Source organism: Podarcis muralis, chromosome 12 (assembly GCF_964188315.1).
Source record: "Podarcis muralis chromosome 12, rPodMur119.hap1.1, whole genome shotgun sequence".
Taxonomy (NCBI): Eukaryota; Metazoa; Chordata; class Lepidosauria; order Squamata; family Lacertidae; genus Podarcis; species Podarcis muralis.
In genome coordinates this window covers 47,708,956-47,735,680 of record NC_135666.1, presented here as the reverse complement: position 1 = coordinate 47,735,680, position 26,725 = coordinate 47,708,956, and the positions used below count along the sequence as shown (strand labels likewise).

The 26,725-nt window shown below is 45.1% G+C and overlaps 1 protein-coding gene and 1 long non-coding RNA gene across 2 annotated transcripts; one reads left to right on the top strand and one right to left on the bottom strand.

The window, feature by feature from the left end:
• Positions 1-999: 999 nt before the first annotated feature.
• LOC114607772 (prostatic acid phosphatase-like) lies at positions 1,000-25,590 on the bottom strand. Its single transcript, XM_077916380.1, has 11 exons — positions 25,192-25,590; positions 22,737-22,832; positions 20,864-20,950; positions 19,938-20,090; positions 15,989-16,087; positions 14,860-14,964; positions 13,211-13,343; positions 10,745-10,827; positions 9,528-9,638; positions 8,533-8,698; positions 1,000-1,256 (listed from the first exon to the last, which is right to left on the bottom strand). Exons 1-11 carry the CDS (start codon positions 25,345-25,347, stop codon positions 1,222-1,224), a joined length of 1,224 nt encoding a protein of 407 aa, XP_077772506.1. The 5' UTR covers positions 25,348-25,590; the 3' UTR covers positions 1,000-1,221.
• On the top strand, positions 14,978-16,453 carry LOC144324941 (uncharacterized). The gene is made up of 3 exons (XR_013390251.1): positions 14,978-15,131; positions 15,912-16,051; positions 16,135-16,453. It is a non-coding gene; the product is annotated as an uncharacterized LOC144324941 (long non-coding RNA).
• Positions 25,591-26,725: the final 1,135 nt, after the last annotated feature.

Here is a 26,725-nt window from a genome sequence, read left to right as displayed (position 1 = left end):
TGGGGAGAGAAAATGAAAAATCTCAGGCATTTTCTTAGAAAAATTTCCTCTGAAAATCTAACCTTTGTTATCATGGTCAATGATCATCATTAAGAAACTGGGATAAAACAACTCTAATGTGCCTTTGATGTGTTTATTGATAAATACTAATTCTGCATCAGCACAGTACAATACCATTAGCTCCGTAGATTAAGTGTTCATTGAGCAAGAGAATGTTAAAAAGCTCAGATACATCACATTGCCAAAGCAGAGCCAACCATCAGTGGACCATGTTGACGTTAGCCCTTGGCAGAAACTGAACACAGGGAGTCGGAAGTGATGTTGACCAGGGAGTTTCAGTGCCTGTCATGTAACAGATGGCTGGATGCAAATATTTATCTCACTAGTAAGGTATACATGGTGGTTGTGCACCAGACTGGGCTGAATCCAGAACTGAATGGGGTCTATTCTGGGGGATCCATGATTCACCTGAATCAGATGGAGGCAGCTCCGGATTGCTGTGGGTCAGGTGAGGTGACCCAGAGAGATCCAGGACTGTCCGAGGGTGGGGTGTTGGATGAGCAGAGGCAGGAAGAAAGAGGCTGGGAAGCAAGAAGGAGAAGCAGTGAAAAGGCCTAGGAGGAGAGAAGATGGACGTCCTGGGCTGACTGCATCTTCCCAGGAGAAGTTAGGGGTGGGGTGCCTTTGGGTGCAGGGTGCAAGCTGCTCCTTCTCAAAGTGGCTTTCCCTCCTGATCTCTCCTGCTGCCTGCCCACGCTCTGCAGCAGAACCCACACGAACGTCCTTCCCCACATGGAAGCCACTTGTTCAGAAACGACACACTGGACCAAACACCCCTGCTCTCGGTTGGAAGAGGGCAAGGAGACACAGCGTCTCCCAAGGGACCTAGAAGCAGCCTGGCATTAAAACAGCAACAACCAGCTACACAAGGAAAATCCTGCTGCCAATGCAAGCTCTAGCAGATGGCACTTTGAAATAGGTGAACTCCAAAATCCCAGCTCTTTATTTAAAGCAAGCTTTATTATTGAAGTGTTATCAGGCAGCGGGATTATTATTATTATTAATCCAATGCAGCCTTTAAAAAGAGACCCTTACATTTGCGATTTGTGCAGCATCACATTTCAAGGTGTTCCAGAAGCTCAGTTTACTCTTCCATCTTTCTTCTTTCCAGTTAGGCATCTTCTTTCTTTCTTTCTTTCTTTCTTTCTTTCTTTCTTTCTTTCACAAAGCCTGCTCATTTTCTTGGGAACATTTTCCTGTAAGAAACAATTAAAAGGCTATTGCAATATTCTTTACTTATCTCCTCATCCTTTTCATCTTCCCCTTCTTTGGTTTTTGGATATTGTGGCAGCAAAATAGCTATTTAATCCAGGTTAGTCATGTTAAAGGCTCTGAGACAGCCCTAGAATTGGTAAGCTGTAGATTGTGTATGTTGGGATACTGCCAGGGAGATAACGTCCATCTGGCCCCAAGCCGGCTGCCGGACATCCATCTGCCTCCCGTAGTCACGCAGTCACGCAGTATCATTTAGCGACACGAAGCCTTTGGATCCACATTCCTAGGCTGGTGCACACTCTTTCAGCAGACTCCACACAGCAAAAGATGCACAGCAGGAGAGTATATTTACAGTTTATTTAGCGTTGAACAGAACAAAGGGAAAACATGACCGTTCTGAGTCAGTGACTCCGACCGACTGAAATCGAAAGGAAACAGCAAGCATAAACATCCTCAACAGGAAATACGCAGACTCTGTGACTCACAAGCCTGCTCTCTCTTAAGGTGGAACGGAAATATCCTAACATCCTCCCCCTTTCCGTGTAACCTGTAGTACCTGTGGTTCACCCAATTGCAACCTCTGTGTGTAAACCTTTAGTTGTTCTCTGTTAACAACCTTAGACAACAGATCAGCAGGAATTTCATTTCCTGCCATGTAGGACACCCGAATCAGTCCCTTTTCAATACACTCTCTTGCACGATGTAGCTTAATCTGCAAGTACTTGGTTCTTTGCTTGCAACTCTCGGAGTTCAGCAAAGCCAAACACGATCTATTGTCTTGATACACTTGTATAGGACATTTCACAGAAACCCCGATGTCCTTAAACAGTTGCATCAACCATTCACAATCCATGAGTGAAAATGACAGAGCATTGAGTTCTGCTTCACAGGAACTTAGGCTCACTGTTGTTTGCTTCTTGCACAACCAGTCAAACAGGCAGTGGTTGTACATGTAGCACACACCAGAAGTGCTTGTACCATCCGTGGTGTCACTTCCAAAACTTGCATCTGCAAAGATTTCAAGACCTCCAGTCTTCTGACTGGTGAACCTCAGCCTGTAGTGCATAGTCCCTTTCAAATAGCGGGCTATGCGCTTCAGAGCTTTCCAATCCTGAACCGTAGGATTGTTGGCATGTCTGCTAAGCAGATTACAGCTTACAGCAATGTCAGGTCTTGAACATCTGGCAATGAAATTCAGCTTGCCTAGAACGCATCTGTATAGCGTTGTGTCAGAAAACGCTTCAGCAGTACTGTCTACCTGGTAACCTGTCACCATCGGTGTGTCTGCTGGGTTTGCATCAACCAAATTCAACCTGGTTAATACATCAGCAATTTTCTGTGTTTGGTGTACCAGAAAATTACCTGCTTGGTCCCTCTCCACCTGCAGAGAAAGATAGTTGGATACCTCACCAAGATCCTTCATGTCAAAGTGCTCCTTCAGCTGAGCTAGGGTGCTTTGATAGAAAGCCTGATTCTTCCAAAACATCAGAAGATCATCAACAAAACATAAACAATACAGTTTGTTTTGCCCCTCCTCCTTGACAAACACACATGGATCAGCTTTGCCCTGGTGAAAACCTAGAGAAAGCAACGTTTCAGTGAGTTTTGTGTTCCAACACCTGGCACTCTGCTTGAGACCATATAAGGATTTCCGCAGTTTACAGACCATTCCCTTCTGTATCTGCATCCCGTCTGGTGGAAGCATGAACAGCTCTTCGTTCAAAATCCCGTACAAAAAAGCTGTATTAATGTCGTGGTGGGAAACATGCAGTTTCTCCTCCGCAGCGATCTTGAGCATCAGCCGAATGCTCTCATATTTGACGGTGGGTGAGTAGGTCTCGTGGTAATCCTGTCCTGGTACCTGTGAAAAACCTCTGGCAACCAATCTGGCTTTGTGTCTGACAACCTTGCCATTCTGGTCTGTCTTGGCCTTGAAGACCCATTTGCTGCCAACCAGTCTCATTCCTGGGACTACCGGTACCATCTCCCAAGTTTGGTTCCTGTTCAAGGAATCAACTTCAGCCTTCATGGCATTAAGCCAAGGCTCAGCATCTTTAGAGGTTAACTCCTGAACCTCTTTGAAGCTTGAAGGTTCCCACACCTTCTCTGAGCTACTAAGAACAGCGGTTGCTGTTTTAGCAAACTCATCAGCATACCTCTTTGGAGGTCTGCCTTTGGTCGCCCTTTCAGACCTACGTACTAGACGCAAGTCTTCTGGACTCATCTCCTCTTTCTTGGGAGAAAAATGACCAATGGTGAACAGTGGTTCTTCCAGTTCATTGTCAGACGCATCAGATGGTCTGACTGAGGCCTTTGCACTCTTGTAGTCTGCTGTGTCATCACTCTCACTGACATCAGCAGCAGCGCCGCCCACTGAACTGGAATCCGAACTCTGATCATCATCATCATCATCATCCTCCTCCTCATCATCATCATCCTCAGCAGCTTCCTCAGCTTTAGCTGCTTGCTTGACACCACCTTCATCCTCCTCTGGGTAACTCTGGAAAATTCCCACATTTTCCCCCCACTTAGGATTGTACTCAACACTCCTTGTGAACTTTATGGATTTAGAGTTAGTCATCCATACCCTGTATGCACCTTTTTCGTACCCCATGAACAAACCATGTGCCCCACGCTTCCCAAGCTTGTTGGTTTGTGGGGTGCGTACCCACATGTCAGAACCAAATATTCTCATGTGTTTGGTGTTGGGTTTCTTGCCAAACATCTTCTCATAGGGGGTACAACCAATGGGTGATGACAATCTGCGATTAACGGAGTAAACCAGATTCCCTAAAGCCTCCCCCCAAAACTTATCAGGAAGATTGGCATCATGCAACAAGGTTTTCATTCCTTGCAGCAATGTTTGATTTGCTCTCTCCGCAAGCCCATTCATCCATGGCGATCTGGGGGTTGACATGTCATGCTGGATTCCCTTCTCAGTCAGGAAAGCTTCAAACTGCTGAGAAGTGAATTCCCCGCCCCGATCGGTAAAAAGACAGGAAATACGTTTACCGTGAGCATTCTCCAACCAAGCACAGAATGCCTTAAACTTCGGAAACGCTTGCGATTTCTGTTCGAGCAAAAACACATGAATGTACCTAGAAAAAGAATCAATTAGAACCATGAAGAACCTTGCTCCTCCTAAAGAGGGCGTAAGTGGCCCAACCAGGTCTGCGTGCACTAGCTGGTAGGGCTTGGAAGCCTGCCTGCTAGACTCTTTGCCTTTTGGAGCAACCTTCACCTTGTTCTCTGCACAAGATACACATTTCATGTGAAATTTACAGGGTTTGATGTTCAAACCCTCAACCACCTCTGGCATCTTGGCCAGTGCCTTCCAAGAGAGGTGACCAAACCTTCGATGCGCTTCATGAATGCAACCTGCATGAAGAACTTTGTTAGTTTGTGCAACACAACAAGAATCAGCATTAGATACAACAGCAGTGTCCTCATAAGTTATATGGAACAAACCATCCATAAACTTTGCATGCAAATAGTCCTCTTTGCCTTTACTGATGACACAGACGCTCCTCTTGAAGGAAATCTGAAAACCACGTCCAGTAAGCTGCGGGACGCTCAACAAATTGCTTGCAGCTCCAGGAACATACAGAACATTACTGATGGTTGTATGCAAACTTGCAAGTTTCACAGTCCCTTCTCCTGCAATTTGCAACGTCCTTCCATCAGCCAGGTGGATCTCACCTTCCTGAGGCTTGAAGGAGATAAACAGGTGGCGATCCTTCGAAATATGGCGGCTGGCACCTGAATCGATAATAAACCTGCCTTTGGCTGTTGGAGCAGTCTTTACAGCAAGCAAACCCTTGTTTTCCACTGACTTGGGCTTTTGCAGCTTGCCCCCCTGCTGCTCCTGGCCAGCAGACGTGCCTTTAGCCTTTGGTGAAGCTGTGCCAGCAGACATAGCCTTGTCTTCCACTGGCGTGGGCTTTTGCAGCTTGCCCCCCTGCTTCTGGTCAGCAGACGTGCCTTTAGCCTTTGGTGAAGCAGTGCCAGCTAACAAAGCCTTGTTTTCCACTGGCGCGGGCTCTTCACCCCCCTTCTGCTTCGGGCCATCTGCAGACGCCTGTTTACCTTTGCCTTTCCGGCCTCTGCAAAGGCGATGACCTTGGTTCTCACGAGAAACAGAGCTCTCAGCTGCCGACTCCTTGGCTCCCCCTGGAGGCTGGAATGCTGCCTGGGATGACATCACAGTCTGCTCCCCCTGCAGCTTGCAACCGGTGCCCTCAGCATCCCTGCATTCACTCGCATTCTGGGAAACAGCCAGGACCTCCGATGCATTCACACTCTGGGCATTCAGACTCTGAGCTGGGATGATTGGCATGTGGGCTATCTGCAAAGCATTCCACATCTTACGTGCCGTCACGTTGCCAGCAAGCGTAGCAATTTCCTCCAGAGAGACGGATAAGACTATTATGTCAATGGCCCTCGAATCATCGGCTTTCCATCTCTCTGTCAGAGGATCTGGGGGGGCTTGAGACACAGTATGCCACACTCCATACTGACGCAGCAAACTCTCACACCATTTTGCCCAGGTCTGATAATTGTGCCGATTTAACTTTGGGCACTCAGTGGCCTCTGAAGCTTCAAAAGCGTGGAAAAACTCCATTCCAGCTTTTTACTTGAGCCGTGAGCCTTTATGCCTTCTTATCTCGGCAGCTCATTAATCACGATGCCTTTTGGCTCGGCTCCCAGGCCAATTAAGCCTTGCCGGACATCAAAGGCTCCTTGTTGAGGTAAACAGAAAAGCCTCCGCTCTCGCTGCTTTCGCTTTTCACATACCTCTCAAACGCAGTCTGTTGCAGCTTTACTCTCCTGTAGGTGCTGTGAATCTGGGCCCATAACCTTGTTGTTGGGATACTGCCAGGGAGATAACGTCCATCTGGCCCCAAGCCGGCTGCCGGACATCCATCTGCCTCCCGTAGTCACGCAGTCACGCAGTATCATTTAGCGACACGAAGCCTTTGGATCCACATTCCTAGGCTGGTGCACACTCTTTCAGCAGACTCCACACAGCAAAAGATGCACAGCAGGAGAGTATATTTACAGTTTATTTAGCGTTGAACAGAACAAAGGGAAAACATGACCGTTCTGAGTCAGTGACTCCGACCGACTGAAATCGAAAGGAAACAGCAAGCATAAACATCCTCAACAGGAAATACGCAGACTCTGTGACTCACAAGCCTGCTCTCTCTTAAGGTGGAACGGAAATATCCTAACAGTGTAGCCCAATGCCTGATATCGGGAGAAGAGGGCTCAGAATCAGGCTGGATGAGAAACTGCAGGGACAAACAGGTGCTGCACCTGCCCCCCCCCCCCGCCCAGTCCAGCTACCAAGATTGTGCAAGTGGTAAGAAAATCTGTTCAGGGGTGGACGGAACTGTGCGTTTCACTTCTTTCAGTTTCTCATTTTTCCAGGTTTAAATTCAGCTCTCCACACTTCCGCAGCAATTTTTAAAACGCGTTGTTGTTTTTTAATCCTGATAAAAACCTGTCAGCATTTTAGTGTGGATTTCTAATAATAAACATATTTCTGTATACCTAATGTACACATTTTTGCAGAACTATCTGCCCATTTTAGTGTGCATCTTGATCACATGACCTGGCTCGAGAGTCATGATTAAAATATAGAGGTTATTAAGACATATAAAGATGTTTTATATGTATTCTTGCATGCCACCCCAATCTCCAAGTGGTGTGAGATTCCCGGGGTTCCAGGCACTTACCTAGGGTTTATGTTTCCTTCGGAACGAGGCACAGCAGAGACTGTGGTGTCTTTATGATATATAGTTTATTTACACATATATACAACCTGAGCCTAAGATGGAGGGGTTCACAGCATTAAGACCCTAATAGGTTCGTTTCTCCCATAACTGCAGCCTTGGATTCAAGCAGAAATCAAACATTGCTCTGACTCTCTCTTCAGCTTGCTGCTTTTCTTCTAGTTCACATTCCTGCACTCTCTGTTCTCGTCTTTCTAACTACTGCAAGTTGAGGGAGGGGCCCCATCAATTAGCCGTCTTGCACAGAGCCCCTTCCCTTTGCTCCCCTTAATGGCTCATCTCCCAGGCGATCACCTCATCATGAAGGTAAAAAGGTAAAGGGTAAAGGGACCCCTGACCATTAGGTCCAGTCGTGACCAACTCTGGGGTTGCGGCGCTCATCTCGCTTTATTGGCCAAGGGAGCCGGCGTACATGTGGCCAGCATGACTAAGCCGCTTCTGGTGAACCAGAGCAGCGCACGGAAACGCCGTTGACCTTCCCGTCGGTGCGGTACCTATTTATCTAATTGCACTTTGACGTGCTTTCGAACTGCTAGGTTGGCAGGAGCAGGGACCGAGCAACGGGAGCTCACCCTGTCATGGGGATTCGAACCGCCGACCTTCTGATCGGCAAGTCCTAGGCTCTGTGGTTTAACCCACAGCGCCACCCGCATCCCATCATGAAGGTAGCCTGTCTTATATTTTAACACTTGCTTGATCCAGGGGTTATAATGGTCTCGGCATAGAGCATGCTCTCCCCTCCCTCCAAACTCATAACACTATTTTTGAGCTAACAATATTGCCTCTTCTCCCCCAAATTGTGACATCCACGTGTGATTTCTCACTCATATTTATTGTTGCTTTTCCTCTCCTGCCTGCTGTCACAATTAGCCCCCCTCTTGTGGCTTCTGATTACTGCATTTTCTGGGTGGTCACCAGCCAGTTGGGGAACTATACAATGAAACAAGATGAAATCACAGTGCAGCACAGCCAATTATGTTTGTCGATGTGATGACATCACTGGAGGGCAAACAAAACTAACTGGCAATGCTTTTTTGAGCAGCACTGCCCAAATGGTGGCCACTTTTGCCTTGAATAATCAACTGCTCACATCTGGGGTGGATCTACACTCATGGTTTATAACGTTAAGGAAGGATTAAGGAATGCTTTTCATAACGTGGTGGTCACATTACGTTTTGCTTGTAACATTAATAATGTGTTATTCAAATGTGACACCGAAGGGTGCTGCAGAGAAACCAGGAAGCAGCAGTAATGGAAACTGAATTGCTATGGAGGAATGTTTTTTAATTCACCAGTATGCCCTGTGACATTTTAGAAAGATATATCTAATATTGTTCTAATAACGTTAGAAAGGTCAGTGTAGATCCAGCCCTGCTTTCATATTGGTACAATAGCCAATATACAGCTCTCAGCCATTTCTGTACTGATGATCATGTGTGGCTAGCTAAGGAAATTACAATACCTTTTCTTTTTTCTACGTTCCCGCATGCATTGGCCCAGTCGTCTACTAGGATGGGAGAAACCAGGTCAGCAAACTTTGGCAGGGGACACGTAGATGAGCAACCTGGAAGAGTTTGTTGATAGGGGTCCTTCATAGTGTGATTCCGAAAATACATTTCAACGGTTTGCTCTCTGATTTGCAGAACCAAGGAAAAAAAGAAGAAGGAAAATGTAGCATAAGTTAAATTAAAACGATATGAGGAGTGCTATTCAGGAATGAAATGGAAAGGCTTCGACAGCCACAATTATTCGAGAACAACTAAACCCAGAGTCTGTAATACCACACAGGCAAAAGCAGATCTCAGTCTTGACCTGGGCAATGTATGGCAATTAAAACCTCTCAGTTGTATTGTAATGAGTCTAGGGTTAAACTAAATGGGTTTTGGGGGGTACCCAGCTATTAAGATTCCTCATAGAAATACATTTTCAGCTCCTGCCCTCCCCAGCTTCCGAAGTGAGGTGAGCGAGAAGTGCATGGGTTGGTCAGATCAAGGTGCTGATAAAGCCAACATTGCGGGTTCGAACCCCATATGGGAAAGCTGCATATTCCTGCATTGCAGGGGTTGGACTAGATGACCCTCGGGGTCCCTTCTGACTCTACAATGTTATGATTCTATGACAGGCCCTTTTTGGTTGAGATGTCCTGACATTGACGCACACACATCAAACTCCTGTTTGGTGCTGAGCTTGGTGGCTGATATTTTAGGCTGTCCTTATTTATCTATATTGCTGCCCATGTTTTAACCACATTAGCCACTAAGAGATTTAAAAATAAATAAATTTGAAAAGCTAGGTAGACAAAACGCCATTGTGATTTTGGGCCCTAGATTTAAGCCTCGTGCATTTTAGGGGAACAGTCAGTACATGGACAGTAATTTTAGAATTTAAATGCACACACATATTTTTTCCCCATTTGCAATGGAAAAAGTTCCAATTGTTGAGGAAACAATAGAATACTTGCCCATTATCTTCTTGATACAGTTCAAAAAACTGGCAAGCTGCATAAGGTGGCAGCTTTTCGTTGTAGATATTGAGTGCCATCTGCAAGGCACCAAGTGTAGTGTCGTGCTGTGAAAAAGAAACCCAAACATAGATCTGTAAAGTATTGTGAATGAAGGCAGCTTCTAAAGGTAACTATTGGTGATATTGCTAATTTGAAACCTTTTCATTAATTGCTAGATGCAGAACACGGTTCAGCAGACTTGAGAATGTATAACATATCTTCTTCCTTCACCCATTCTCCATCTCTCTCTCCTCTCTCTCTCTCTCTCTCTCTCTCTCTCACACACACACACACACAGAAAGATACAGACAGACAGAATCTAGACACATATAAAAAAAGTTGTGAAAATGCTTTTTTTTTAAAAAAAAAAAGTTTGAAAAAATATAGAATTTGCCATAGCTCACCACCACCATCTAGTGTCACATTTGTATAATGCATTTTAAAGGTAAAGGTACCCCTGCCTGTACGGGCCAGTCTTGACAGACTCTAGGGTTGTGCGCTCATCTCACTCTAGAGGCCGGGAGGACAGCGCTGTCCGGGTCACGTGGCCAGCGTGACGAAGCTGCTCCGGCGAACCGGCACCAGAGCAGCACACGGAACGCCGTTTACCTTCCCGCTATAAAGCGGTACCTATTTATCTACTTGCACTTTGATGTGCTTTTGAACTGCTAGGTGGGCAGGAGCTGGGACCGAACGACGGGAGCTCACCCCACCGCGGGGATTCGAACCGCTGACCATGCGATCGGCAAGTCCTAGGCACTGAGGTTTTACCCACAGCGCCACCCGCGTCCCATAATGCACTTTACAGCACACTTAAAACTTTTAATTTGCAGCTGTAGAGCTGAATCCACAGAGACGGAGAGAGACAGGCCCGTTTTCTCATTACCAGGTTCTGACAAGTACATTTGGTCTCAGGTTTGCTAGAGAGTGAATAGGATCTCGGGGTTTTAAACTTAAAAGCCAGTTTGATGCAGTGCAGAATCCTGCACAGATTTAAACTGCTTAATGCTATAATCCTATACCCACGTACCTGGGAGCAAGTCCCATTGAACTCCATGGGATTTGCTTCAGAGTGGGCTTGTCTAGGATTACACAGTAAATTCCATTTGAGATTGATCAGCCGAACTATGCCCACAACTTCAACCAAAGTTTTTAGGGGAAATATACTCACTGCAGAATAGACGAGCATTTTCCTCTTTTCTGAACCTTTAGCAGCCCTGGAGATTTTTTCTAGAATATTTTTCACAAGGAGACCTTAGTAGAAGTGAGATAGTGTTGATATTGATGGAGAAAAAAATACTGCAAAATTACTAAACCTACAGTCTGAATCTCACTTATCTGGCAGTAAGCGCCATTGAATTTACAGAGGAATGAACTCTTGAGTAGTCAAGGTTAGGATTGCCCTGTAACGTGTGAGGTTTCTATACAGGATAGCATCTTGAAGCAAAGTTCTTAACCCGAGGTACTATTTCTGGGTTAGCATAGTCTGTAACCTGAAGCATCTGTAACCTGAAGCGTCTGTAACCTGAGGTACTACTGTAATGAGATACTTAGAAATAAATACACTTACTGAAGCATCACGAGTGTGATGAAATAATATAAACATAAGTACTGCAAGGCAACTAAGGCAAAGCTAGAGAATGGACATGATCCAACCAAAGGTAAGCACTTTAGGAAGCTAGGAACACAGCCAATAATTTGAAGTAGGAGGGCACGTGAAATGTCAGTGCAATGATGGGAACGCTCGTGTAATACAGTGAGATGAAATTCAGGTCAAGCAACACCTGAGCGTTTCCTTTGGTACCTCAGTTTGTGTGGGTGTTTGATACTACATCATGTTGTTTGCATTGAGGTATTAAAAGCTGGCACAATCTATTGGGCATATAGGTGATGGATCTGTAAACTGGAAAAGCTGTCCAAGTTCCTATTGGTTTGCTTTAGCTGCAGTTAAAAGACACTTAATAATTTGCCCACTCAGTTGTTTTAAAAACCACAAGGCTTTCTAAAAACTGAAATGCGTTCTATGTGGGGTGCCCCAGGGCTTGCTTCAGAAGGTGCATTTGCAGCAGAACATGGCGGTTAGGATGCTAAATGGGGCAACCTGTTCAGGAGTGGTTCACCAGGTGGGGCGGAGCCACAGCAATAACTTCCCGGCAGCAGTGACACAGTGCCAGTTTGATGCTGGGTCCCTGGTGGGAGTGCCAGTTTGTGTCTCTGCTGGTGCACCACACATCCCCAACGTTGTTGCTGACTTTGTGTGTGTGTGTATTAATATTTTCTTGAAAATTTTATCAAAAAGGTTTCGATGATAAAGAAATAAAGTGATACAAAGAAAAAGAGAAGAAGAAAAACAGACACAAAAATGTGTAGGAAAATATATATGAATACATATGAAAAAATACCCTAACATTCTTGTTACTGCCAGGAGGCTATTGCTGTGTCTCCGCCTCATCAGGTGAGCAGCTGTTGGACCTATCATCAGCACATAACACCTGTGCTGAGGGATCTACACTGAGGGATCTACCATGGTACTGGGCCAGGTTTAATGTTTTAGTACTGGTCCTTAACAGCTGGGACCAGGATACCTTTATCCTATACAGTGGTACCTTGGGTTACATACGCTTCAGGTTACAGACTTCACTAACCCAGAAATATTACCTCAGGTTAAGAACTTTGCTTCAGGATGAGAACAGAAATCGTGCTCCGGTGGCGCAGCAGCAGCAGGAGGCTCCATTAGCTAAAGTGGTGCTTCAGGTTAAGAACAGTTTCAGGTTAAGAACGGACCTCTGGAATGAATTAAGTACTTAACCCAAGGTACCACTGTATATGTTAGTGTTGCTTCTTGCATTTTTGCTTCTTGCATTTTTGCATGCTCCATGTTGAAATGCAGCTTTTAGTGCAGCAGCCCCAGTATTGTGGAACGTCCTTCCAATGGATATCAGACAAGTGGTGGCCTTTTTGAAATGTTTTCTTAGTGTTATAAACCATGAGTGTAGATCCACCCTATGTATGAACTTAAAACTCCAGACCACTGGACTATTGCATTTTTAGTCCAAAATAACCACACTGAAAACCAGATTATTGCACCGCAGTCCACCTCAGCTACTCCTCAAACTATTCATCTATCATCAAATATTTTTTGCCTGTTTGTCCATTTCCACATATTTGGAGCCCTCTAGGGCTTGAGAGCACCCTGGATTGTCCTAGGAATGGGGTGACTATCTTGTGGCTCTCCAGATGTTTCAGGGATACAAATCCCATAATCCCTGACCACTAGCTGGTTGGCACTGGTTGGAGTTGGAGTGCAACAACATCTGGAGGACCACCAGTTAGCCACCCCTGTCCCAGAGCCTGCATCCTTCGACTGGGGAGGCAAGGATGAGTTATAAGCCCAGCATATGCCACAATAAAAGAGCAGAAACAAAAGGAACATGTGCTCCTCAACACACTGCTCCCTCAGTTAAGATTCTCCATCACTGATTAAAATTGGCTTGCACTGATTAACCCACTAAGGCTTTTTGTTAATTAAGGTACCAGTTTCACCAGTTAAGAGCACCCAAGCCCTAAGGCCTGTCTCGTTTCAGCTAGAGTGTGCTGCAAAGCAAGAGAAGTCAATCAGTGAAAGGGTCTTGGTTACCTCCTTGCAGCCGCGCCTTCTCTTCTCTTTTGTAAATCCCAAATAACGACGACAAGGATAACACGGTCAGCTCAGCCAGTTTTGCCCTCACCTCTTTAGTAGCCCACACAGGAAGTGTCAAATTGTGAATAGACTGCAATAGAAAGAAGCACATTACTCTTATTTTTGAAATACCTTGTTTTGCAGCTCTGTTTTTTATTGCCATGTTGGGCCATTGTTTCTTTGTGTGTGTGTGTGTATTGTTTCAGGAAGTGCAAATTGCGTAAATTCAGATTAAAATGCAGACTGAACTATTTTCTCACCCATCTCTACCTCTGGGCTACTGCCATCCATGTCACACTTGGATTTGCTTTCTGACTCTGGCAGGACCCCAGGATCCCTCTAAGTAGTAAATCACAGTATGGATTCTACCTTGCTCTCCTGCACACCAAAACCATGCCGCAAAAAGCTGTTGCAAGCTACATGGTTGATATAGCCCCTGTTCATAGATGGAATAAAAACTAGTAAGGCTCTGGAGGGCTCAAATTTGGGAGTCTGGAAACAAGGCCTGGAAGCTTTATTCTCTGCACCTACCAAGGAAACTTGAAGGCAGAGAGAACGGCGAGTCTAATGCCATCGTGTCTGAACAGAAGCGTTCAGGCAGGATCAGGTGATTTAGGAGACAACAGAGCTCTATCTGGCTTTATATTTTTGCTGTCTCTGGCCTTGATTTTAAGTCTGAGCAAATTTTCATTCAGATCAGATTGAGGTGCCATAGGCTGGACCTGTTGAGATGTAATGCCAAATGTCTGTTGAGATGTAATGCCCTTATACAGTGGTACCTCGGGATGCGAACGGGATCCATTCCAGAGCCCCGTTCGCATCCTGAATGGAACGTAAGGTGCGATGGCATGTCAGCGTGTGCGCAGGTCGCGTTTTGCTGCTTCTGCGCATGTGCATGACGTCATTTTGAGCGTCTGCGCAAGTGGCGAAACCTGGAAGTAACGCGCTCTGTTACTTCCGGGTTGACGCGGAGCGCAACCCAAAAGCGCTCAACCTGAAGCACATTCAACTCGAGGTATGACGGTAATAAGACTCAAGCTCATACAATCTTTCCTTCACCTCCCTTTTTCTTCCGTTGCTCTCTACAAGATAGCAACTTCAGGTCTTGGTTCAATGTCAAACCATAGCTTGCCATTCTATCTGCAAAGGCAAACTATGGTTTGTGCTTGTCTGCTAAATCAGGGATGGGAAATCTGTGACCTACCAGTTATGGCTGAACTCCAGCTCCCATTAGGAAAGCAGGGAAAGATGTAGATCAGCAACACATGGGTGTGTGTGCACAGATTATCCTGTTCCAAACCATGGTTTACTGTTACATCTGAACAGCCCCAGTACTTTCTCTGGAAATCCTACCTTTATCTGACAAAATATTCTAATGAGTTGCAAAAATATCCACCTTCCCATCACTTTTCTAAGCCAAATAAAATTTACGTGTAGACAAAACATTCCATATTTTCTTTAACTATTATGCACTTGTATAGGAACACCTTCACTCCTTTTAATTTTCTTAGGTGCCACTGAATAATTAATTATAAGTCAGAGTTTTCTCCCTGTCTGATGGGAGAACTCAATAAAACTGTAAAGATTTTAAAAAGAGAGAAAAATACCTCACAGAATAAAGTATCCTGTACATGCCAGATTTTGAAGTTGACCAAATTGGTGAGATCTTGAGGGTCATATCCAGAATATAAACCTATGGTTTTTATAAATTCCTGAAAAGAAATGAGAACACGAATACTTCAGATGCAAATCAGACACCAAGATTTTCTAATATTTTCATCACACAGGTTATGATTCTGCACACTGCTAAGCATGGATAGGTCTGTGGAATGGAGTCACTTGCCACTTAAGATTTCATAGGCTGCAGTTCTCCCTATAGGTAAGTCACATTAATATCCATCTTATGTATTATTACAGTCTGAGTGGAGGATTGTAGCCATAGGCTCTGCACTAACACTGTGGCTTGTTTCAGTTGATCATACCTTGGCTTAATAACTAGCTGAGATATAAACTTAGCCTCGTGCCTGGGTACACAGCAGTTTCCTTATTCCCTTTAAAGTGCACCACAATTTATCCCAGAATTAACCCTAGTTTAATTAACCATAGTTTCTCATTCCATCCAAAGTGGATAAACAGGAAATGCAGGATCTTAAACCAACTTCAAGCATGTTTTAAGACAGGGTTGCTATATTTCAAAAAGTGAAAATCCGGACACAAAAGCTCTTGACCATTTTTGGGGAAAGTTGTTGAGCTTTTTGGGCAAAATCAATATGTATGGATTTTCCTGGACATTTTCCAATATCTGCCCAGACACTGTTTCCAACTGCAGTATTCTGGGTATGTCTGGAAGATTCTGGATGTATGGCAACCCTAGTTTGTGATCCTGGCTTGTTTCGAACTTTCTAAACATTAATTTCTCAGTTTGGAATAATTAAGGGATTATAGTTGACTGAAGATTTCCTGGTTAACACAGGAAGGAAGAGGTGGCATCCGAACACAATGTGTGGGCAAATTACTCATCTGAACTGATAATCTGAACTGGGCCTGTGTTTATTGTTCAGCATGCATAGGTTTTTGCATATAGAAATACTACATGTTTTAAGTAAGCTAGTTTTGATACATTGAGGTTTAATCTAACAGCAATGCAATTACCCACTAGAGTTTGAAATGTCTGGACCTAGGCTGTAGTTGAAATATTACTGACACAATACCCATCCCCAATCCTGCACAAAGTACCTTGTAAGGTTGAATTTTGGCCTGGAATTCACTAGATTGCATCGTTTCCTTCAGAAGTTCCAGGTAGCGTGGACAATTTAAAATTGGATAACGTAATTTCTGAAACAAAAATGACACAACTTGTAACCATAGCTGTCAACTTACAGATTTGAAAATAAGGGACCAGCAGCCTCGAAAATAAGGGACCAGCAGCCAAAATAAGGGATTTTAGTCAACCAGCTGAAATACGAAGTTAAAAGGGACCAGATAATTTTGGAGAGCAGCGCCGGTTTTTAGCCCTTCGTTTCCAGAGGTTGCTGCTCAAGACACCAGCTGATGAAACACTGCAATTAAATAACTACAAGCAGCAACCACTTTTCGCGCAAAACGAAGTCCAAGCTATGAAGATGCTGCTGCAGTTCTGTATCTTTTCTCTCGTGCTCCATCTGCAGCTCTCAGTTCCATAAGGCGGGGCGGGAGGAAGGGGGGGGGCGGTAAATAGCGCCCGAAGTAAACCTGCAGATCAGACCCTCAATGCTAGTTTACCACTACAAATCTATGGGAGAAGCGCTTACCGTCCTTCCTCCGCTTTCCCCCTCTATGGTTAGCCCTTGGAACACCTGCCCGTGCCTCCGCCGCCTCCTCCTCTCTCAGAACTGCTTTCTCTATGGTTGCCCTTGCTCTCCTCTCAAGGCTCCTCAGTCCCGGCGGGGAGGGGCTCCCAGGGGCCGAGGCTGGTGATAGGAGGCTGGATGGGGGCGGGCTGGGCAGCCAAGCAACACAGTTGGAGACTCCCTCCTCCCTGGCTGGCAGGGAGGGAGGGAGAGGAGCTGCTCCCTTTGAAACCCGGGAAATTTAAGGGACATCATCAATAAGGGACAGCAGCGGGACACAGTGCTGGGATAAGGGACTTTCCCACCAAATAAGGGACGGTTGACAGCTATGCTTGAAACTGCCTTCTGTCTCACTTCAAGCTTCTCAGCTGGGTTTTTGTAGAGTGCTTATCTCTATGTAGGATTGATGTTTGTCACAATGATGCCATTTCTGAATTATACCTGTCTCATAACCTGCAGGGGTTCATCCATACACATACAGTAAGCCCCACTGAACTTAATAGGACCTGCTTCAAAATAGACATGCTGTTAATATACTAACAGAATAAAGTGAAGATGATCACTGAGATATTTTCTGGTTGTCAGAATGACATATTGTAACATTGGTCTTGCTTTGAGAACAGACTTGCTTTTTTGTTTTGTGTTTTTTGTTTAGCCTAATAAGTGTCCCCCCTAAAATAAATGTTTACTTATTTTTAACATACAGGAAAATAAGATACATTTTGTCATGAACCATATAAAAAGGAAAGCAAAATCTAATTGCAACAAATACAGTTTGGATTAGAGTTAACTCTCTGGGCAGGCACATATTAAACATCTTCATTAGGGGATTTACTCAGGTAAATACATCAAATAAACATCTGAATCATTTTATTTTATTTTATTTTTTATTTTTTCCGTTTTCCATTTCTGGGCATAGGGTTGCCAAAACTGAAAACACAATAAAGGGGATTGGAACCCCTGTAGAACTAAAATTATCCAAATCTGTTTAGAAACTGCATATTGAGACCTTCCATGTTCCTGTATATTAACGTACATTGCACAACCATGCCATACCAAAATAAAATTATCTTTCTTATTTTGGCCTCTAAGCACTCTTAATTTGAATGTCATTTCCCTCCGGTAACAATATGTCCCATACCTTCCCATACCAGTAAACCAGGTTCACTCATATCAAGTCCCTGCAGAGTTTTGCAGTTGTGAATTGCAAATGAGAAAGTGCCCAACTAATTCCTTAATGTACATAGCAGTGTAATCCTCAGTGAATAAAGGAGATATTGCCTGTTGTGGAGAAGGTGTCACTTGGCACCTTATAATAGTTCCAGTTTCATGGACTGCTATATCCCCAAAGCATTTAACCTATGAGCATTCCCACCATAAATGCGAGTATGTCCCAAGGGCTTGGCGTCCCAGTGAGGAACTAGAGCTCATGTCAGACAGTCTGTGTGGCGTTAAGGAGCGTCTATGAATCAAGGAGTTGAGCCTAAGAAGTTTTGTTCCTTTTTCTATCCTCCCAACATCTGATGCAAACATTGCAGGCCAAAATCCAGAAATAAGTGGAAGACAGATGAGAGAAGGTGGGGAAGAGATGATCAAAATTCTTACTTCTTATCCCTCAAAATGTGTGCTATATTATTCTTGCTTTTCCAGCTTTGGGAATGGCTGCTCAGTGTGGTATCAAGACTGCAGCTTGTTTCTGTTTGGCAGGGAAGCATCCTCAGAGTCAAGCTAAATTAATATTCAGTGTTCTCTCTCGATTAATGAGTAATGCAGCGTGTGGGGAGTTGCACCACCTCAGCCTTCACAAAACTCCCTCACCCACCACTTAGTGAAAAGAGGAACCTCTCGCATTGGTATCAATGAGAGTTTCCGCCCACAAAAAGATCAAAAAATAAATAAAAAACTAATTGGCTCTGTGTGAGGAATGTTGTCAGAACTGTGAGGTTGAGCATGGGGTGGTTTCACCTCAACGCCCCACACTCTGCATTGCCTGACACAAGGGAGTTTTGGTGAGGAGATTTTGAGGGGAGAGTCGAGTTCTGAGAGAACTGAGAGAGAGGCCATGGAGAGTGAATAAAAGACAATGAGAGAGAGAGAACATCAGCCATTTGCCCTTGCATCACATTTCCTGAGCAGCAGCTCCACAGTGACAGCAATTGAGGCCAGGCTTCCTCAACCTCGGCCCTCTAGATGTTTTGAGACTACAATTCCCAGCATCCCTGACCACTGGTCCTGCTAGCTAGGGACCATGGGAGTTGTAGGCCAAAAACATCTGGAGGGCCGAGGTTGAGGAAGCCTGCTTGAGGCCTACAGTTCATCGCAGCACAGATTATGTGACCAGGAATAGGTCTAAGAGATTCACTTGTGGATAACTGCCAGTTATTAGACTCCACGTGACTGGTGTAGTAGCTCTTGCCCAACTTGCAATTGCTCTTGCCCAACTTGCAACCAACAGGCATCAAAATGAGAACTAATTATTCCTGGCTCTCCTGTTACTTGACAGATGATTATGATGACGACTGATGAAACTCTCTTGGTTCGCCCTGGGAAATAACCTGCCTATCGTGATACTGCTGGGAATGGGTTGTAAGGGAGAACCCAACAAAAGGTTTTGAGGAAACAATTTGAGACTTGCAAGGGAGACGTGTCTCCATTGTGCCTTTAAGAAAACTCTTTCCAAATGTCCTTTAGTCTCCAAAGCTACAAAAACCTTAAAGCAAGAAAAGATACTGTGTGCTTTCTGTCGCACCATACAGTGTGGCGTAAGATACTGCTTGGATCTTTGCCAAAGCTCCTTGCAGCTCTGAAACATCTCAATATGTTTTGCTGCTTGTGAAAGTCCAGTCGGTACTATTGTTGTATGAAAAAATATAATAGTAATAGACAGAAAGCTTTATATACATGTATAAACTGCAGCATTATCCTTTGTTGAAAACAGTACAGTGGATACAGAGTTGTCTGGCTTTGATGTGCACATTTAAATCAGTGTTAGGATTGGCCCTGATAACAGCTACAACATCACACCGGCTGCAACACAGCCAACTATCCCTGCACGAGGACAAGACAGTTCGCTATGTCAGAACTAGAAGTCAAGGAATCAACTCATTCTCAAAGGGAGCTTGGCCCCCAAATCTTAAATTCAAATGCTGTTTCCCTCAGCAGAAAGTAAGGCGGGGCTATAAATAAATGAGCTACAAATGGTAATGTGCTTCTTCTATATGTTGCAGAACCTCTGATTAAGGGAAATGATTATTTTAAATGAACATTTGCATACACTTCCTTCTCGGTATACTGTATGAGGTTTCTGAGGAAGAGCCTGGAAGGCAGACAAAATTGGTTATGACTCTGGTACTCACCGGATTTCTTTCCTTTGGTACAACATGCACCGGGATGGGTTGCCACAGGATTTTAGAATTCCAGATTTGATCACCCGTAGGAGGGTACATACCAGCAAGATTTGCTTGGGCACTCATAATGGTTCGATCACTTTCGGAACTCTGGATCAAAATCTAGAAAGGATTAAGGGAGTGTGTCAAGACCCAGGATCTGGACTCAGAAACCTCTTCATTAGAAGTGGGAGGGTGTCATGGGATCTGAGGGCATCTCAGCTTGGTAGCCTTTGAGGGACCCTCTCTAGCAGAGGCCTCTACTGATGAAGAGGAATAAGTGTATCCAAGGACTGTGCTTCATCTGTTGCCAACCCAAAGGAATGTCTCCTTTCGAATATCATCAGATACCAGAAGCTTGGGATGCGGGTGGCGCTGTGGGTTAAACCAAAGAGCCTAGGACTTGCTGATCAGAAGGTCGACTGTTCGAATCCCCGCGACCGGGTGAGCTCCCGTTGTTCGGTCCCTGCTCCTGCCCACCTAGCAGTTCGAAAGCACGTCAAAGTGCAAGTAGATAAATAGGTACCGCTCTGGCGGGAAGGTAAATGGCATTTCCGTGCACTGCTCTGGTTCGCCAGAAGCGGCTTAGTCATGCTGGCCACATGACCCAGAAGCTGTACGCCGGGTCCCTTGGCCAATAAAGCGAGATGAGCGCCGCAACCCCAGAGTCGGTCACGACTGGACCAAATGGTCAGGGGTCCCTCTACCTCTACTACCAGAAGCTTTACTCCAGAAATTTCCTTTATGCTACACCCAGAAGTGGCAACCATTGCTGGAGGAGACTTATTAACACCACTGGAATGTTTGATGAATAATATCAAAACATCACTTGGGTTTTCTCAGAATCTGATGTTATGAACCACACCAATCCCTTTCTTGAAAATTCCCGTACCCACCTCTTCTCGTTTATATTCAGCACTCAGGAAGTTTGAGTACCTCTTCTTTATGTATTTTCCAAGTTCATACTGCTGCTGCATTCCAATCTGTGAGAGCAACAAAAGATACATGATTTCCTCTTGAAGCCAGAGTTCGGTCTTATGGCTTTTCCAGCCAAGCATTACCCACCCCGTCTGCTTTCCTAGGGAATGATTGAAGAAATGTGACAAAAATGATCAGAGGCTGGAGCGGATCAGTTTTCCATGCAGGTGGAACCACCATGTGACCCTTTTGCTCTTAATAATAAACATTTCAGAGCCAGGGGTAGGGAATTGCTTTCTGCCAGAGTGCCGGATCCAAACATAGCAATTCCTCCACGGGCCAGGTCAGTGTTTCCCAAACTAGGATCTCTGGCTGTTTTTGACTATGATTCCTATCATTCCTGACCAACGGTCTTGCTAGCTAGGGATGATGGGAGTTGTAGTCCAAAAACAGCTGGAGATCCAAGTTTGGGGAACACTGGGCCAGGCTGGCAAATGGTAGGGCTGCCCACTTGTCAAGCACGTGACATCAGATGTGAAAAAGTTAAAGCCACAGCTGCAGATGTGACATTGGGAGTGTGCTCTTGATTGTTCCTTTGGAGCCACAGTTGATCCTTTGGTGCCATTTGAATTTGGTGCCTCTCCCTGTTGCACTGCGGTTGGCAGGAATTGGATACGCTTGGAGTGAGCAAGAACTCCTGAGTATCTGATTCCAGTTGAAAGCAGGATGACAAGGTAAGGTGCCAAGTACAAACGGCACCCAAACTAAAGCTGTGGCTGGAAATGAACAGTTGGCAGTTCACTCCTGGTAGTCCTTTGACTCAACTTCACATGGGACGTGGCTGCAAAGGATTGGGCGGGATTGTGCTCCTGATGATTCCTTTGCAACCATGGCTCAACCTTTGGCACTGTTTGCATCTGGTGCCTTTCTCTGTTGGGTTGAATTTGAAAGGGATTTGATACACTTGAGAGGGAATGAGGTTTCCTGTGTGCATCTGATTCCTGCCCAAAACACGGCATGAGGTGATCGACAGGTGGGTGCAGCTTGGCTGAAATGGTCTTGCAGGCCAAATAGGATAGCCTAGCAGGCCTAATCAAGCCCATAGCCAGAAGGTTCTCGACTGCTATATCACAGACCCGTTGCCCCTTTTATTAGGGCTGTGCACCATATTCACCCAAGTTCCAAGTCCTGAGCCAGATCAGGCACATTCAGAGGGATTTGGGTGTTGGATAAGTCAGGTGGAGACTGTTGGAAACTGGCCCCCTCGGGAAAGGCTGGCTCCTCTTCCCAGCACTCGGGGCCTGTTGCCGATGATCTACCCTGGCTGGTTTCCAGACAGACCAGGAAGGTCTTGAATAAGTGGCACCTCCCTCATGAGAGATGCACACTCCCTTCCCCCTTACATAGCAGTAGGAGAAAGAAAACAATCTGAAAAAGTAGTCTATTTCATTCTACTTTATTCCTGGACTGTACACTGCACAAAACATGACTTCACTCTCAGAAGCCTCCGAGCAACTCACTAACTTTTCCTGTACAGGAACAACAGGAAGGTCTCATGTTACACTGAGAACACAACTCTGAGATCAGCTTTGAATTTCCTGTCCCACGCTCAGACACATCATGTGATGTAAACATCGAGATGCTTGTTCGCAGCTGCTGGACACTCATATTACAACAGAGACAAGCACTGATCACTACAAGTCAGGTCAGATGGCCCACAGCAATCTGTGACTATCAGAGAGTGGGGTATCATGTCTCTTAGAGCTAGAATGAAATTTTGTACAAATTCCAAATTCCAGAAGTCTAATTCTTGAAAATTTCCAAACCAAACTTTATGAAAAGCCAACAAACCTTAGTCAGTTGTCCAAATCCCTGTGGCCAGGCACTTTCATTGTGTAGACTGTTAGGATAGACTTCAATAGGGCTTCTGTCACCATGCCGATAAATCTAGTAAAAGAGGGTGAACAATGCTAAAGTAAAATAGTCTAATAATTATGATAGAAATGGGGGGGGGGTGACTCAGCAAGCACCAAAACATAACTCCACTTGGGGGCTAAATATTAATAATATATTATGCCAGCAGCAAACTAGGAAAGGCTGTGAGGTAAAGATGGGGGAAAGTTGAAATAATTTATTCAAGTCTGTTCAGCCAATACAATTTTAGCCTTCCAATTTACTTTCAGCAACTTGATGAGAAGGATCAGCAGAATTTAACTTGGATGGTTCGCAAGCTCCTTTGTAATACCAGTGATATGCAGCAGTAGCAGTCAGATGATAAGAAGGCATCACTCACCTGACCTCACTTTGCCCATGTTCCTACAGCTCACTGGGAGGTGGAGGAGGAGATGAAGTTGGTGCGATGCAAACACACCAGCAGAGCCATTCTGGGCCTCCTGCCAACGCGTTTGCACCCTGCCACCTTTCCCCTTTTGATCTACTTGCCAGTAAGCAGAAGCAACATGGGTGGCAGGAGATCAGGTGAGTGCTACCACACCGCTGACCACTACTGTAAAGCAGTTATGGGGAGTGGGCAAAATGAGAGAAAGAAAATAACATCTCCAGGCAATTGAAGTTGCCTTGAAAGCTGCTCCAAGCATGTATCATTGATCTCTACAAAGCCAATATTAGTGGGTTCCCCTCCCCCCCACCTGCCTTCTTCCACAGAACTCAGATCCTGGGGCATGTGGGTGGGAGCCAGCAGTGGTAGCCCACCCCCCTTCCTCCTGGCCATTCCACTTAACCATTCCCCTCTATCGGAGGACGGAGTTGTGTATGTCCTGCAGCTTGCTGTGCTACCCTTAAGTTAGCCTGCTGTCCTCAGGTGTGGTGAAGAATACTGTCCCAACACTAGTATTAAATAAAAATAAACTTCCAAGCCAGTCAGCTTCTGCCTGTGGAATGCGGGGGTGGGACGGGACCGACTTGTTCTCAGACAGCAAAACGCCTTGGGCTGGTCCTGATTTGGAAGGGATGTGGAAGTAATATATCACCTTGTCCTTATCTGCTCAGCGCTATTTGCTCGTTCTGTTAATGGGGTTTGTTTGTAAAATGCTGGAAGTTCAAGTTCTTCTGCTTCCATGGAACACGCCTATGTATCCACTCCAGCCAAATCCACCTTGCACTTCAAACCAGCTTCAAAGGCACCAGTACTGTGCAATTTAAGAGATTTCTTACTACTGTATTACCTCTACCGTATACATTGTCCATAAAATAATAAGGGATGTTATGTGAATCCTTTAATGGGGAAAGCACAAAGCGCGGTTTTGCTGGATAATCAGACCTAAGCAAATTGTTTCCCAAAGCATAAAATTGGGGTCTGAACTGAATCGTTACTGCATGTGTATACCCATTGTCTACTTTCTCCAAAAAGTCAATATCCCTCTGAATATCAGTTCTGAGGTCTCATGAGCAGGAAAGGGCTATTGCAGTCATCTCCCTCCTTCCATAGGCATCAAGTTGGTCATTGTGGCGACACACTAGACTGGTCTTTGGTCCTATCCAGCAATGTCTTCATGACTTCAGCTGGTTCAATAGTATGTTTTATCCCTTCTATCAGGATGCTGCCCTATGCTCACCTTGTAAAACTGTATATCTATTTACATGTAGGCTGTGATTATCCTCCCTTTGAACCTCATGTATCTGATAGAGCAGTATCTTAATGGCAGCAATCTAAAATGGCTGCTCTTTCGAGTTTGTTTATAGATGAGCTCATTACACTTGAAGGCCAGGAAGCATTTCAATTGTTATTTTATTTTCTTTAACATTCTGATGCATGTTACATCTCTAAAAGCTATAGGCAGACTGCATGTTCTTTACTAAAGAGGCACAAGCTCCCTCATTAAACACAAGTGCATCTTAAAATAATTCAAGCGACCGGTGGAATGTGTTAGCATCAGTTTTTAATTTATAGTGTACAGTCTTACTGAACTGTGGTCCTCTAGCTGTTGTTGGACTACAACTCCCGTCAGCCCCAGGCATCATGGCCACTGGTCAAGAATGATGGAAGTTGTGATCCTGCAACATCTGGAGAGCCACAGGTTCCCCACTCCTGTAAATGTAGGAGGGAGGAAAACCATGTACTACCCACCATTGAAAGTCTAGTTAATTCATGAAACCTTTGGAGAGCTGTACTCCAACTAAGTTTAGACACACTGAAATGAATGGACCCAAGTTAGTCATATCAATTACTTTCAATGGGTCTTCTCTGAGTAGAACTAAAATTGGACACAGCCCCAAGAATTTCACCTTGAAGAACCCACAAACCAAATGCATAGTAGTAGCGAAATATTTGCTTTCCTTTACTTACTAAGAGCACAAACACCAGCTCGCGACCCGATGCAGATTGAAGGAGGAGGGAACCAATGAAGCCAAGTAGGAAGAAATAGGAACACTTGGAGTTTCTCGCTGGATTTGTTTCTTCCATCCTGGCAGCAGACAGGCAAAAGCTTTGCCTTTCCTGCATCTGCTTTTTAAAGAACTCAAATGGGTGGACACATCATTGGCATTTGCAGGATGATGTGGCAATAAGATGACAACAGACGTATTTCTTAATCGAGCTTCTTTTGAAAAGCTGCAGTGTCAGTCCCAATGCAAGGAGGATAAACAAGGGAGGAGGGGCGAAAACTTTTTTTCTAGAATCATTTGGCTCAAGAGGATATTTCTATATTGTGCTGCCAAAGGCAGAATCCCACACCTTTCTCCTCCCCTCACATCATGTAGGGGTGTGTGTGTGTGTGTGTGTGTGTGTGTGTGGATTTGTATAAGGTACAGAGCAGAAAATGAAGGATATATCTGAGCAGGCCACAACTGCCCTATGCAGGCTGGCCATCCCAAAGTGGAAATATACTGCCTATATAAGTAGGGGCAGATGAAGGGGTGTGTGGTAGTTGTGGGCCATCCTGGGTGTCACCACTGAGGGGGGTGACAAAATGCTGGGCGGCACTCAACGCAGGGCCTGCAGCACACCTGAGCCACACGTCTCTCCTGCCCAACGGTCCGCCCACTGCCTCTCCGCCAGCTGTATGGCGGCTGAGTGGGAGGAGGCAGGCAGATTCTGAGGCCCTGCAGTGTGTGTTATGCCCCTATGGGCTTCCTCCGCCACTGTATATAAGGTACAGTGGTGCCCCGCAAGACGAACGCCCGCTAGACGAAAGGGTTTTCCGTTTTGGAGGCGCTTCGCAAAATGAATTTCCCTATGGGGTTGCTTTGCAAGACGAAAAAATCTTGCGAGTCCCCGCGGTTTCCCCCCCGCTTTCCCCCCCTTTTCCTAATCCGCTAAGACGCTTATCAGCTGTTCCGCTGATAAGCCGCTTAACAGCTGATCGTGAAAAGCCGCTAGACCGCTGTAGCGCTAATCCACTAAGCTGTCAATGGGCTTGCTTCGCAAGAAAAAAAAAAACGCTAGACGAAGAGAATCGCGGAACGGATTCTTTTCGTCTTGCGAGGCACCACTGTAAACCAGCTTTCTGGTTTACCTTATATACAGTGTGCCAGTGAGCCAGTGTGGTGTAGTGGTTAAGAGCGGTAGATTCATAATCTGGGGGACCGGGTTCGCGTCTCCGCTCCTCCACATGCAGCTGCTGATTGACCTTGGGCCAGTCACACTTCTTTGAAGTCTCTCAGCCCCACTCACCTCACAGGGTGTTTGTTGTGGGGGAGGAAGGGAAAGGAGATTGTTAGCTGCTTTGAGACTCCTTCGGGTAGTGATAAAGCGGGATATCAAATCCAAACTCTTCTCTTCTTCTTCTTCTTCTTCTTCTTTCTAACAGTTTCCAAATTGTTTGACATCTACTCATTCATTCCTCTTTGTGACTTAATAATTATTTTCTTACTCAGGGATT

Coding starts and splice junctions, on each gene's coding strand:
- LOC114607772 (XM_077916380.1), bottom strand. CDS start 25,347: ATGCAGGAAAGGCAAAGCTTTTGCCTGTCTGCTGCCAGGATGGAAGAA. Junction 22,833..25,191: donor AGCTGGTGTTTGTGCTCTTA/GTAAGTAAAGGA, acceptor CTCTTTTACTAG/ATTTATCGGCATGGTGACAG. Junction 16,088..19,937: donor TACCAAAGGAAAGAAATCCG/GTGAGTACCAGA, acceptor TTTTTGTTTCAG/AAATTACGTTATCCAATTTT.